Here is a 15163-nt window from a genome sequence, read left to right on the forward strand (position 1 = left end):
TGACTAAAGTGCCTTATTGAGCCTTTAGGGCTGTGATTGCCAATTAGCACCTGACAGCCTCCGCCATCCTTAGCAGACACGTAACACGTACACGGTGAGATTACCGCCACCTCCATCTTGGAGCTCATCAGGTTCAGCAACACCCTTTTCTGGTGCTTACCTCAGCTCCCACACTGTCACTTTAAACTGATCGACTTGGAGCGCTACGCCACCAAGCCCATGATAAAAGCGCCCCTCTGACATATTGATGTCACATACACAAATGACTACTTACATGTGCTGCTGTGAAAACTGGGGCACATCCCACATGTGCTGTGGAGCTGTGGCTCCTCACTGGGGCCGACACGCATTAATAAAGCAGTGCCTGTCAAAGGACTTTCATTGAAAAAGCAGTAACTTGTCGTGGTGTGTACAATGAGCTTTCTTCTTTTTTTTTTAACTCTTTAACTCAAAGAATGACTGCAGGGAAACGCTCCACAGCATTCAAAGCAGCCTCCTTTTCATTCAGCAACTGCACATATGAATAATGCATGAACCGCTGTGTGTTTCAGGTGTGAGATAGTGTGGAAACCAGCATCATTCAATGACTGTCTCTTTAATGTTCCACGTACGAAGCTCATCCCTGTGAGCTTTTAGCTAATCCTCCTCCTCTTTGTCGTCCCCTTTCAATTTGACAACACTTGACATGTTTTTATTTAAGTGACAACGCAGCATATTATTAATGCATTATCTTCAATCTGTCACAACTGACAATGAGATGAGCAAAAATTATAATAAACTGCATCCTCAACTAGAATGCTTCATATTTTGCTTGGAAGCATGAAATTATACAGAGCTCTGAAGGGACACAAAAACACTTTATTTTCTTTTTTTTTTTCAATGTATAAAAGTTCTACACGAGCGCATAGAAACTTTACGTGCTTGCAAAAAAGCGGGTTAGTTGTGCAGGTAAATAGGTTAGTGTGAGCACATAAATTCATAGTTGCTGGTGGTTGATGTAGACCACATACATCTGATGGGTCACAGATTTTGGTGCAATGCCAGCATCGTTAATGTGCTTATGTAGAAGTCTTACATGAGTAGTTATTTTGATTTCATTAAAAAAAAATATTCTGTCACTGTAGAGGCTCCATAGAATTGTGTTTTTTGAAGGAAAATTATGATTCATTGGATAAAGAGGCAAAGGCGAAGTCAGAAGGAGTTTGTCATGAGTTTTTTTTTGTCAGAGACGTCATGATGTCAGACGCACAAGAAACCCAAATGATGCAGGTTCACTCAAACAAGATTAGGTGGTTGTAGACTACCTTCATCATCCATCCATCTGGGTCATGGGAGCAGCATCCCTCGTAGTGAGGTCCAGACTTCCCTCTCCCTGGCCACTTCGTCCAGCTCTTCCCAGGGGATCGTGAGGCATTCCCAGGCCAGCTGTGAGACATAGTCTCTCCAGCATGTCCTAAGTCTTTCTGGGGGCCTCCTTCAATGGGGGTGCCCTGAACACCTCACCAGGGAGGCGTCCTGATCAGGAACCTGAGCCACCTCATGCCTTCACTCAAGCAGAAATCTGCTCCTGCTGAAATACAAGTTTTGGAGTGCATGTGTAGTTTGCGTGTTCTCTGGGCTTGTTTGGGTTTTCTCTGGGTACTTCATCATCCTCTCACAATCCAAATACATGCTTGTTAGTTTAACTGGCGTCTCTAAATTGGGTTGGAATCTGCAAAAGACTTGCATCTTGTCCAGGGTTTACCCCATCCTATGGCCAATATCAGCTCCAGATAGGCACCCTGTATATCATGAGCGGTTTTTTCATAAGGTCGATTAGGGCGATGCCCTACCAAAGGGGTAAAAGGAGGGTTTTTTTCTATCATATTCTTCCACAGTGTTACAGGGCTGTGACAGTTCAAGACAGTTTTAGCTGCTCTCTATGTCATTGTCCAATCAGCGCAGGGCCGTGCTCCATGAAGGTTAGAGAGGGACCGGAGAGGGTCCCATTCCTCTTTCAAACACTCCCTCTATGTCTGCTTACTCCCTTGTGTGTTTGCTCCTGTACTCCTTCTGGCTTTTGTCTTGCAGGTCCGTGGGATCCTCAGTGTGGAGTTACAGAGACTCAGCGGCTCTGTCTCCACCCTTTCCTCTGCACACACCCAACACAGCATAACGTGGATGGCTGTTCATCATAGGAATGGGATCCACACAAGGTTCCTGCTGCTTAACAGAAGGTTTTCCTTGCCGCCATGATGAATTCATGTTGGGTGTGGGATACATATGTATGTGTATATACGTATATATGCATATGTGTGTATCCATAAAATGAAGAGTCCGTCCTTAAGACTGCTCTACTGTAAAGTGCCTTGAGATACCATTGGTTATGATTTGGCGCTATACAAATAAAGATTGATTGATTGATTGATTGATTGATGAAGTACCGCCCATTTTGGGCAACCTCAGTCAATTAAAAATCGCTCAGGCTGCTCTTGTAGACTCCCATGTAAAATCAGTTTTTTTTCTAATTTCAGTCGTTACAATGCATTCCTTATGGGTTCTGGAAAGGGCTAGCACTTACATGCTTTCATCATACCTAACGTGAGCATAGATTGACTGGAACCGACGTGGTTCAAACAGAATTTACTGTAGCACGTGAATTCCTGATGAGGTAGATGAGTGACACCCCAGTTCCCCACAAAAACGACAAACTTGTCTCATGCTTTACTGACATGGGATAAACTGGAGAGAGGATGTGTGTGTGTGTGTGTGTGTGTGTGTGTGTGTGTGTGTGTGTGTGTGTGTGTGTGTGTGTGTGTGTGTGTGTGTGTGTGTGTGTGCGTGCAACATGTTTTTTGTTTTTTTGTTTTTTTAAAGCCAAATGTTAAAAAACATGTAAGTGTGCCTACTTGGTGCCTGTTATTAAATCATTGTGCCTCTGTGTAAATCGGAGCCCATTTTGTGATGCTCAAAAAAAAGTAGACTAATAATAATTGTGTGCCTCGAGTGACACTGTCATTCTGAGTCTCGGTCTCTCTCTGTCACACACACACACACACACACACACACACACACACACACACATGGCTCCTCCTCCAACAGTTTTTATGTACAATATTTTTGCCCAGTTCAGCAGGTAGTACATTTCCTGTCAGACCAATAAGACCAGTTACAGGCCCATCCTTGAGGAACGTCAGTCCAATGATAGAGGTCGATTCTCCTGTCAGCCAGCTGACACATCTCTCTCCCAGTCTGCCTCTGGGGGTGGCCTGCACAGCCCCAATGGTCTGCGTCAGCTAAAGAGCTGCGTTCTTTCACTCTGCTTTACGTACAGTGACTGTCTGGCTGTGGTCAGTGAGTGTTCCTTTGTGTACAGAAGGCTGCCACCTCCATGCAACAAAAGGGGAATAGGAAAGGCTTTGGCTGCTGCTGGGAGAATGGGTGGGCGTATATGAAATATGTAAGAAAGACCACCTCCCCCAACACCTTCATCATCATCTCTCTGTCTCATGGAGGAGCTGCTTCTCATGAGTGACATCATCTATATTTAATGTGATTGTGGCCTCTCAACGGGCTTTGTTTGTCATGATATCACCACAATCAGGCTTCATCTGTAGCAATGCTGGGGGGTGTCAATCATGCTGCTCTACATCGTAGATGTCGTGAGCATTAAACAAAAATACATTAGAGAGGAACTATCACTCTATATTGTGTGTAAAGATGCCAAGTCAGTCAGGGCCTGTTCATGATCCAACAGTGAGTATTTATAGGTAATGTCTCTCAAAATGTGATGACTTAGCACTGACAGAGCTTTAACCACCTCCTGTTTGTCCACACTTTCCATAGTCAACATGAGACACAAAACACTTACCGGTAACTACAAATGTGCACGTTTGTGTTGTTATAACTTAAAATAAATTACCAGCATTAGGCCTGCAGCAATCAGAGAAAAAAGAATTCAATGTTGGTGTTAAAGAAGCATTTTCCTATGATGTTGAGCTGTGTTTATGGTTTGGATTATAGCGATGGTTTGAACTGAAATGCACATTAATGTAGTTTAATACGTTTTCAACTTCTGATGCAAATGTGTCTTCGTTTTAACAATAGGGTCATAGTTTAAAAAGTTCTTTATCATCCACTGGATGATGAAGAACTTTTGTTCCTGGACCAGCCATTAAGATTTTAAAGTAAAGTATTCTCAGTGGCTTTTGTCATTGGGCGATTACACTTGGCACAGGCACAAACCATTAATTCCACAGGATGTTTAAAGAATCCTGTTACTACCTGTACATTTCACAGAGAAGATACGAAGGGAAGGAATGGGTGCTCTGTGTCATTTGGTCAATAAAAGCTGTAACAAGAAAGCAGTTTGGATGGTTGTAGTGTAGTGCTACACAAGACAACATTTTTGGAGGTCTTGGTTTGGCTAGAGCCAGGAATTTCCATCATGTCCAGTTGAGGCCAGCACTGACCTGCTATTCTTCAACTTCATTAACGTGATAATAAGTAGAAGCACTTGGAACTGTTCCTGATGGATTAATGTTGTAATTTGACTTCAAATATTTAGTGTTAGCTCACTTATTGTTCTGCCTCTGAAAATCTTTTCCAGTGCCTTATGTCTCAGACACCTACTAAATGTGAGACATCAGTCCATCTTATTTCTATTCAGTAATATACCAATACCCTACTTTAGGCCTCATTCACCTGACAAATAAACATCTGATTTTCAGATATTTAAAATACTTCTGGACTTTTAAATACATACAAAGATTAATTATTTGCAAGAATTTAGTCCACCAAATTTGTCAAGATTTTTACATGTTGTGCTTTGAACAGTTGTAGACACCTTTTTTTTGTCTGTTAAATGTATTTAAAGAAAAAACAACATTAAAGTGTAATTGCTTTCCAAGCATCATAGGTGTTAAAGTCTCAAAGCATGTCTAATGTAATCATATATAGCTTATTTGTTTCTACTCTCGCAATTACTGACAAGTGAAATAAAGAAAATACAATTAATCCACATGTTTACGAGTAAAGAAAGTCTTTTAAATAGCTTTGAGATGAGCTAACATAATGCTCTTTAGAAGGATTTCAGTGCGACAAGTATCGATCAACTCATCATGATCAGAGCAGCTAATCTGAGAGAGCCTCACTTAGACTGGCCCAGTACCAAGTACCTGGAACAGTTGTACACATACAGCCTGCTGGCCAGATGGTGTTGTTCAGGAGCCAGCAACCAGTTTAGAAAGCTTACAAGAGAAGAAGTGATCACTCTTCTAGCCAACCCCTTTCAGTTTGGCAGGGAATGAAGGCAGGGCAGAGGAGCACCTTGAGCAGTGCAGCCTTTAGGGTGACAGCCGGTGATATCATCCCCATGTTTATACTCTTTGTATTTAACCTTTAAAATCCTGGTGCAGTTACGCATTGGCCATCCTTCATAATGACAGGAGATCAGATTTTCATCAATTTGGTCTTAAATGTGTGATCAAATTATGTGGAAGTTCCCCAGTACCAGTTTCCCTTTGGATCCCACAAGCTAGTGTTTTTTTTGGAAACAATCTCCTCTAAATACAGTATCAAACAGTGTAGACGTGGGGTCATGTCCTCCCCTGTGTCCGTCCTCCTCTGTAAGCTGCAATGGCTGAGGATTAGACATATACTGTCTGATTTAATCCACTGTCAGGGGGAGGTTAACTTACCCACAGCTCAGCTCCAAAAACGTCTGAGCTTCTGCTGCCATGAGGGCGACACTTCTTCTTACGCTTGCAGCTCTCGTTCATCCCTGCGCTAATGTCCTCACACAAAGACCTTAAGTTGTAATTTGACAAATCATGACTTCCAGAATCAAAGTATAATCATTATCGAGCTTCTACATACATCCTCCAGCAAGCCAGCAGTTGGTTATGGTATATTGGCATGGTATATAATTGAATTCCTTTATTATAGTCACAAAGACTAGATTTAAAGACATTTGTTCTTGTGGAGTCTGGAGGTTTGGTCTTTTACCTGCTAACATGCTCTTGAAGACATCATTTTGGATCACTCAATTATGTATCCAAAACAAGCCAAGCTGACACTTGCATTTAATCTTGCATTTTTGACAGAATAAACACATCCTTGAATGCAGACAGTGCTTTAATCACCCAAGAAAAGTGTACTTGTATCAAGGAGGGTGTCAGTCAGAAATACATGCATATTTTTTTACTAATACGTTGTTTTTACTATATTTTAGCAATATTACTTTTGCAAATAACACAGGGATTGTAAATATACTGGCGTAGTTTGAATATAGATGTATCCATATAATTATCTATGATAATAAAGAGCAGATGTGTTCAAGTTGGTTCAACTGAGACAGTTTTTCCCCAACAAAGACAAACGTGTAATGGACATTATTCCCATGAAGAGGCGATATCTTGTCATACTATGTTTAGACAGGCTGAAAGCTGCATTTATTAATGATGGCTGTCTAACTGCATTGGTAATGTAAAAAAGAAGTAGAAGTAATTCATCCATTTGCACAGACTGCAGGTCAGCCCAGGTTGTGTAAAAAGGGTTTCTGTTGTCCCTGGTAAATTTTTGTTTATTTCTACAATATTCCAGTCCAACTGTACGTTATATGTCTGAGTCAGACCTCTGCACTCACAGAGGTTAATGTCAGGTTACTCAGCAGGTCTGACGCTGAGGCTTCCAACAGGGATGGAGCATTATCTCTGAGCTGTGCTGAGAGATAAAGAGCTCGTCGTTATGCTGTGCTGTGTTCTCATTGACATGCATGACATGAAGGAATTCACTTCAGTACATTTGCATAAATTAGCCATCGACTCTGTGATAGAAGTAGCCTAGTGGGTAGAGGAAGTGACTGAGGGGAAAAGTAGTGAAGGAAAGCAGTGCAGTGTTGCTCAGCATTTTTATACTAGGCAGACTTTCTAAGAATCTCATACAAAAGTGCGCGTGCGTGCGTGTGTGTGTGTATGTGTGGGGCTGCTACCTGTAATTCACTGCTCTGTAAGTGTTATCAGTGTTATCAGGGCTCTAAAAACAGCTCCAGTGCTGATGAATCTGTCCCTTTGTCTTAACTCAGTCTAACAGCTGCCAGCAGCAGAAATATTTTCAACATCACAGTGATCTCAACACTGAGGAAGTGCAGTGTGGCTCCTCCCTGTCCTGCTCGTCATCCTGTAACAGTTTCCTATACTTCAGAGTCATTTCCCTTTCTCTCATTTTCCTCCATTCCTTCTGCTCCACATTCACCCCCCTGCCCCCTCCCCCCCTGCATCCCTCCATCCTGCTTCGCTCCCCTCAGGCTTTCCTTCATTAGGCTGCTGTGCTGGTTGTAACCGTGGAGTAGTCACATATGGTGCAGGGCACACATAAAGATGCGCTCCTGCAGGCAGCAGCTGCTGATACTAGCTGAAAATAGATCCCTGGTAAGCTCAGCACTTTTCCTCCCACAGCTTTGCTGTTTATCAGCAGCACTGGATGCAGGGGGGCTGTCGCCCATCCTCCGCTTCATGCTACCCACCTCATTCTCTCTGTGTGTCAATTATATCCAGCAGTAGGTAACACAGTTACCTTTTCATTAGGTTGCCGAGCATGAAGGGATCATTTTGGCTAAATGGCATTAAGTCTTACGATTGAAGAATGTATACTACAGTTTTATTACATGTACTTTTGTTAGTATAATGTTGGATTTTGTTATTTAATGACTAGCTGTTTGGGTTTTAGCCTAGTATTATCTTATTATTCCAACTGCTTGTTCTTTTTTTTGATAACATCTATAGAATAAATATGAATACATGTGTTCATACTGATAGACAGTTATCTTTGTTCATGGTGAAAACTGATGATGTCTTTACTTTAAAATATTATTGTAACATTGTCCTTAATAACAAAAAATATCTATAACTGAAATGACACTTTGACACATTAAACTGCATTATTAATAATAATAATAATAATAATAATAATAAAAGTGGCGACCTGCCATAAAGTGATGAGGATGTTGGTGTTATCTTTCTTTGCAGAGTTATTGAGTTTTGTGTAATCATTTTATTTTTAAAATTACCTATTAAATAACGTATAAATGAAGATGTTATTTTGAATGTAACACCACTGCTCATCCCACTAAATACTGTATAATTTCTGTTCAATGTCAATAACATTATTTGGAGGTTAAAACGAGAGATAGGTAATCACCATCAGCTCACTGCATTAATATTGTATTTGATATATACAATATATAATATATAAAAGCAGACAGTATGAATACATAGTGCTTCATTGGTCATGTGCCTTTGATGTCAGTACTTTTCTAAAATAATAATTTAAAAAAAAAGACACTTGCTGTTAGTTTTGCTAAACAATGTTGATGTTTTATGCCTACAATAACACAGACCAGTGTTTCTGCTGCCCTGATTCTCACCTTTCTTTTCCATCTGGGAAATCCCCTGGTATTATGGATTTACAATAGTAAGTCCCTGGGATTCCACTTACAGTAAATGCAAAAATAGGACACTCAGTAAAAGCTTGAAGGAAAAAGCTCATTGTCTATCCTAAAACAAACATTCACAGTCTGTAGTGAAATAGAGCATGTGACTTAGATTTATTGGGTTCATCATCAGTGTAGGATGTGATCTCTTGTGTCTATCTATGTCCCTGAGTAGGCCTTAACTGTAGACTAGTGGTTGTGCTGTGCTCATCAGTAGAGCGGATATTTCTCTACTCTCCCCTCCCCCTGATCCGTCACGCTCAGACATACTCACACATACACATACACATACACATACACATACACATACACACACCATCCTCCCTCCCAGATATAGAGTCAGCAGCTTCCTCCTAACAATGACTGATGGTTGCGATGCTGCTGGGTTGTCTGTTAGCCAGAGCGCACTGCAAGGTGTTCCACATCAGAGGTAGCAGCCAGTTCAACGCCAGCTGCACAGCACCCTGCAGACACTAAAAACACACATTCACACAGATGTGTTGATATCCCATAATCAACCCTCCACTGTCTGTAATCATACTTAGGAAACAAAGAAACTCATCAGTGGTGTCAGTTTAGGCCAGCTGCCAGAACTGTGCATGTAGGCAATAGCTCTCATATTTCAGATCAGACAAAGAATCACATGCAGGCACCTGATAATTGCTGAGGAAAATAACATTGAAATACAAGCTGCTTTCATCAGAGAACACTGATGCCATACCAGTTTGGTTCATCTTTGGTACAAACTAGTAAAAACGGTTTTGTAATGTTGTTATTGGAAACTGCACCATTATTGATCCAAATACACCCAAAAAGAAACAAGAGCACTCAGATAACACAAACCTTCGCCAAGGGCCAAATATTGTGTTTGCCAGATATTCACGGTTACCTTGGATCAGTGATCCAGATCATGGTACTATGATCATTTATACGTTAAAGGCTTGGAAGAATATTCTATCCCCATTAATATCCGTACAAATATATGGGCACCCACATTTTTTTTTTTTTTGCATCTGGATTCGATCTGGATGAAATTCGAATGAGTAAATGAATAACTAACTCGACATAACTGAGTCAAATTTTATTAATGTCAATCAATACAAACTAAGATGTAATTTTTTGAAATTTTGACAATGAAGAGAGATAAGAATTTTCCTATTTCAAACTGATCCAGATTCAGTATATTCATCCAAATCCCCTCCAAATTTGGATGGAGTCTTCCATGGCTTGATGTCTAGTTTGTCAGAATCAATTTTCTACCTTTGACGTAATCTTGTTAACAGACAAACAAACAAATAAGTAAATGCCGGTTAAAATGTTTCCTCCTTAGCGGAGTTTAAAAGAGAAGACAATCAACCTCTGATGTTGATCAGAGCTCAAAAAGTTTGCTTCACAACCTTCTACTCTCAGCATACTTGTGTGTATGATTTCATCCTACCTGCTTCTATATTTTTCTCCGGTTCTTTAAAATACACACAGCTACTTTTTTGTTTAATAAATGGGATTTTTTAGGCCAGCTTTTGTTTACACATCCTAATGCTGCTCATTGCTAACAACATTTTCAAGTCTTCGCTTCTTTTTTGTAAGAAAGGAGCCTCCAAACATGGGCGGGGCCAACATGGTGGCCACATGCCACCCCTAAAAACTGATTGGCCACCCCAAGCGCCACCCCATCCAGATTCACAGAAGACAAATTAAATTGTTATTGGAAACTGCTCCATTATTGATCCAAATATATCCAAAAAGAAACAAGAGCACTCAGATAACGCAAACCTTCGCCAAGGGCCAAATATCGTTTTGGCGTGTAAACAGTGATGAATCTACAACCTTAACTAATACAGACATTTTTGGCAGGATAAACTATTTTTATGCTTTTAAAATATTTAAACCATTACACTGGGTAGGAACTTTTATTCTTTGAGTGGTGCAACTCACATGGAATCTAACATTTTCAAATCAGGTTAGGCCACTATTTTTTCACTTTACATGGTTAAAGGTTGAAACATGTATAAGGCATTGTGTTTGTTCTATTAGGTATACATTTATTTGGTATGTAAATTGTTGCAATGAGCAGCTGGCATTTGACCCACAAACAGATATGATAATCTATTTTATTGCATGAACTGCATATCACATGCATTTTTTTCTTTAGACATGTAGCACATTTTGTTGCTTGAACATATAAGAGAAATACCCATGTTGCGAATAATTATGTAATTTAGGGTAAATAGTATTATTAACTGTAATTTTAAGTGGTTGTTTTATTATTTGAAATTCACTGTGCCACCTTAATCTGAGTCTGTGCACCTGCAGTGCCCCCCTAACTAAAACATGCTTGACCCACCCCTGCCTCCAAATAAGAGCTTTGTAAACACTGCAGTTATGGATCACCAGTGACTCAACTGTCATGAGTGTGCATAACTTTGCTCTGTCTGTAGTAATGGTTGCATTCTCTGTTCTGCTTAGTCGTGTGCGTCTGTGAGCATGAGCAAGGATAGACGTGCACAGAAGAGCTGCTGGGGTCTGACTGAAGTCTTCTGCAGGCTCAGGAGTTTACCTAATTATCTGGCATTAAGTTCAAATGGAAAGCTTCCTTCTATCATTCAGCACCACATGGTCACCACAGGGATAAGCCACCGCGTTACAAACAGTTAGGCTTTACAGACACTTGACCCAAGGACACAGGGCACTGATGCAGAAAGTGAGGCTGTGGGGCCATGCACTGATCAGAGCACTTAAAGCTTAAGACATCTGCCAGTCTAGTTTATGGGTAAGCAGAGCAATTCCAACCACAAAGTCCCTGTGTAGTACCAGCACAATAACACTCATGTAACCAGTTGTTACATCATTGGATGCACATAAGTAGTTATGTTATTTGACCTCCTTTTGATTTGTAACCCACAGCTTTACATGCTAAATCCTTTTTATTAAGCAGATTCCATTGATCGGCAACCAATCATGCTAGGCTGATATTGAAAGAAAAGAAAGTGTTTCCTATGGCTGGCTAGAATGAGCCTGCGTGGAAAAAACACTCACCTTTTTGTAACAGAGGGATGACTGATGCTGCAATGCATTCCCTGTGAATTTTCTGTATGTTTGCTGCCATTTTGCGTAATGTATTGTCACATTGCGTATTTCTGTGCTCATTTTGTATATTTTTATTTTGTATATTTTCTACTATTTTGTGTATTTCTTTAGTCATATTTTGTGTATTTTGTATTTTTTGTAATTTTGAAATATTGTTTTTTATGTTTTAATGAAGGTATTTTGTGTATTTTTGCAGTTTTTCTCTATATCGTTTTGTGTGTTTACTTTGGGAGACACACAAAATTAGTCCGAGAGCCACATGTGGCCCAGGCCTACTAGTTTCTTATCCCTGCTATAGAGGTACAACTATCACTTCACTGCCTGAGGCTTCTATTAAATGTAGAATAAAACTATGGGCAGACTGACTTACAACCTAAGTTTTTTTTAACACTCGACAAAAACTTTAAGCTCAATTAATTTAAGTTTTATATTCAAGCAGGCCTTTTTTCAATTTTACTTTGATCTGTGTCTTTGGTAGATATTATTTGTTAAAGCTTGGTGATAAAGACATAGTTTGATTTCATTTTTATTTCTTATCATTTTAAAAACATATTTTGTTGAATGAGACAGTTAAGACTACTTTTCCTAATTATTAAACGATTGTTGGGCCTTGGAGCCCGAATTAGAACACCTAATATTAGTATGAATATATACAGAAACCTTTCTCATGTGCATTTTGAAACTGTGATATCTTGTAATTTAGGCATGAAGTTTAGTGTCCTGACACAGATGACACAAACATGAGGTCATAGTGACCTTTTTCTTTCAATGAATATCATCATAGAATTTATGAGAGTAGCATTTCTTTCTTGAGTTTCTCCATTCACAAAAATGAGCACATGTGAGGTCACAGTGAACCTGATAGTGTCCCTTTTGTCCTCCAAAATTCAAGTTTCCCAAGCATGTGTAAACATGTGACATATCACATCAGCTTCAGCTTCACAACCCTGTTTCCCTTTCTACTGGACCCAAAAACAGCACAACCAAGGCAGGACGGAAGTTAATTGAAATTACTGCATACTTATGCTCAGACTGTTCGTCTTGGGTTTTCCTCTGCTGTCATGACAAAGTGGTTATTGGCAGAAGCAGTAAGAGGACCACAGACCAGACATTGGTGGAGTTTTTAAATGTCCTCTGGTCTGTCACCATTCCTGAAGAACCACTTCTTATTTACCACTGCTTTGAATGTTAAATGCTGACTCAATGAAAAGATTATGCTGTACTTTACAGTGTTTGTTAACGTTCACAGCAGCTGTCAGTTTGTCTAGCCACCCTCCATGTGATTTGAACAATGACTATGCTGATGGTAATGCTGGCAATTTCCCTGTTTTTTGCAGGTCACTGCCAGGGGATTTGCCCCATTGTTGCAGTTTGCCTACACTGCTAAGCTGTTACTCAGCAGAGAAAACATCCAGGAGGTCATCCGCTGTGCAGAATTCCTGCGCATGCACAACCTTGAAGACTCGTGCTTTCGCTTCCTGGAGGCCCAGCTGCGCAGCGAGGAGGATGGTCTTCTGCTTTGCCACAAGGTAGCAGCAGAGGTGAATCACTCAGAGGATGAGAGCATGCAATCGGAGGGAGAAAGGCCCACATCTCCAAGAACACGGCATTGCGCAGACACTCTATCCTCCTTTCGACGTCCTGAAGATGACCGGCTAGCAATAGCTGTGCCCAGTAACTTCACGGATGGTCGGCTGGACTTTGACTGTCATGGAGCGTCAGACCTGCCGCGATGCCCCAAGTACAGAAAGTATCAGTGGGCTTGCGACAAGCACAATAATGACACCTCACACACCAGTACCTCAGGTTTTCCAAGCACATTAAAGGAGACCAGCATTAGCGGAGCAGTGCCGGCTCAGGGCAGACTGCCTTTGGCACAGATCAAAGTTGAACCACAGGCAGAAGAAGAGGCTATTTCATTGTGCCTGTCAGGAGAAGAGCAGGATGTTGGAGATAAGGACAGTGTGGCAGCCATGGAGATGGATAACCCCATATCTGTGGAAAGAACCAAGAGAACCAAGTCTCCTTCCTGCCTCAGAGCCTTCTTTAAGAAAGCGGTGGACCTCCAGAGTCTACCCAACACATCACAGCAGCTATTTGCCAACAGACTTGTCTGTCCCCAGGACAAAGGAAACTCTCAGGGAGATCACAAAAAAGACTTCAGGCCTTTCACTGGGGAGCTTGATATGTCTGTTACATCCCCAAAGGAGGTGGATGGTTTCCCTGCAGGGTTGTCGCTTAAATCTGCTTCCTGTGATGGGGTATGCAAGCAGGAAGTTGAGTTTGATCGCCGTAGTGTCATATTTTCCTCAGGAGCCTGTAATCGCCTAGAAACCCCAGCTCATTCTTACCCTGGTGGGAACTCTTTGGAGATGGACCTCTCAGAGCACATGACAAAAGGCCTGTGGGCTGGATCCAGCCAATCCCTCCCCATCTCTCAGAACTTTTCCCCAAGCACCGCCGCTTCTGAACCCCCAGTCTTGTGTCGCCCACGGCCCAACACCAGCTGCCCAGTGCCAATCAAAGTATGCCCTCGCTCACCGCCTTGTGAGACTCGTACTAGGACTTCCAGCTCTTGTTCCTCATACTCTTATGCTGAGGACGGCAGCGGAGGCTCTCCTTGCAGCCTGCCTCAATTTGAGTTTTCCTCCTCGCCCTGCTCCAACGTGGTGCGCTGCCTAAATGTAGACCAGCAGGAGCAGAACCTGGGAGGGGACGCTCTATTCAACCAGGTCCGGCCCAAGATCAAGTGCGAGCAGTCTTACGGCACCAACTCCAGCGATGAGTCGTGCTCCTTCTCTGAAGGAGACAGTGAGTCCTGCCACGTACAAGAACGCGGGCCAGAGGTGAGTGTAAAACATCGTCTCCAACTTGTAGTTCATAAAGTAGCCATCACACTCAATTCCACCATGGCTAATTATATTGCTGTGGCCTGCTCTCCAGGTCTACATTAGCAGTCATTAAATCATCATGTAATTGAAACTTGAGTGTTCAGGGCAAGATTTACAGCTCCACCAAAGGGCACAGATGTGCTTTGATATTATTAATCTTCCTCTTGCACTGCTGGAGATCCATGTAATGAGCCCGAATATGGGAAGAAGACCATGTAAATGTTGGAGGTTATACTGCTGATTTTAGGACCACACATTATTGGTGGATGATTTTGGTGTGTGTAAGAGGCACTGCAGAGATGCTAACATCCATTAGTGTGTGTGGTGTCCCACAAAGGGAGTGAAAGCAATACATAATAGGCCGCAGTGTGCTTTGGTCATTAAGTTTTAATGGACAATGGTTGCAGCGAGTTGGATGCGAGTGGGCGAGAGGTTCAGCACAATCTCATGGAAAGACTAACACAGCTCGACAGTGCTGACAAGGATAAATTGCCAATCCCCTACTCATCCTCCCCTAATCCACCTGGGCAGACGTCCTTCAAGCTGCAGACTAGATGACTGTTGTTTACCAGGTAAAGATCAGTTAGGGACCCTTCTGATTCTTGGAGGTAGAGCGCTGAATGGGTTTAATATTGCCAACGTTCCCTACTGCGGCAAAGATTGTAAAAAAATCAATCCACAAAGAGCAGCTTTGCTTCTCAAAGCCCTGCTGTGT

The 15163-nt window shown here is 41.6% G+C and overlaps 1 protein-coding gene across 3 annotated transcripts in view; it reads left to right on the forward strand.

Moving 5' to 3' along the window:
* bach2b (BTB and CNC homology 1, basic leucine zipper transcription factor 2b) overlaps positions 1–15163 on the forward strand; it is a 101350-nt gene that overhangs the window by 70727 nt on the left and 15460 nt on the right. For all 3 annotated transcript variants that reach the window (XM_028439879.1, XM_028439877.1, XM_028439880.1), the window contains one exon: positions 12895–14403. In XM_028439879.1, coding sequence (XP_028295680.1) covers positions 12895–14403 — 1509 coding nt within the window. The remainder of the gene's footprint in view (positions 1–12894; positions 14404–15163) is intronic.

This window comes from Gouania willdenowi, chromosome 24 (assembly GCF_900634775.1).
Source record: "Gouania willdenowi chromosome 24, fGouWil2.1, whole genome shotgun sequence".
Lineage (NCBI taxonomy): Eukaryota > Metazoa > Chordata > Actinopteri > Blenniiformes > Gobiesocidae > Gouania > Gouania willdenowi.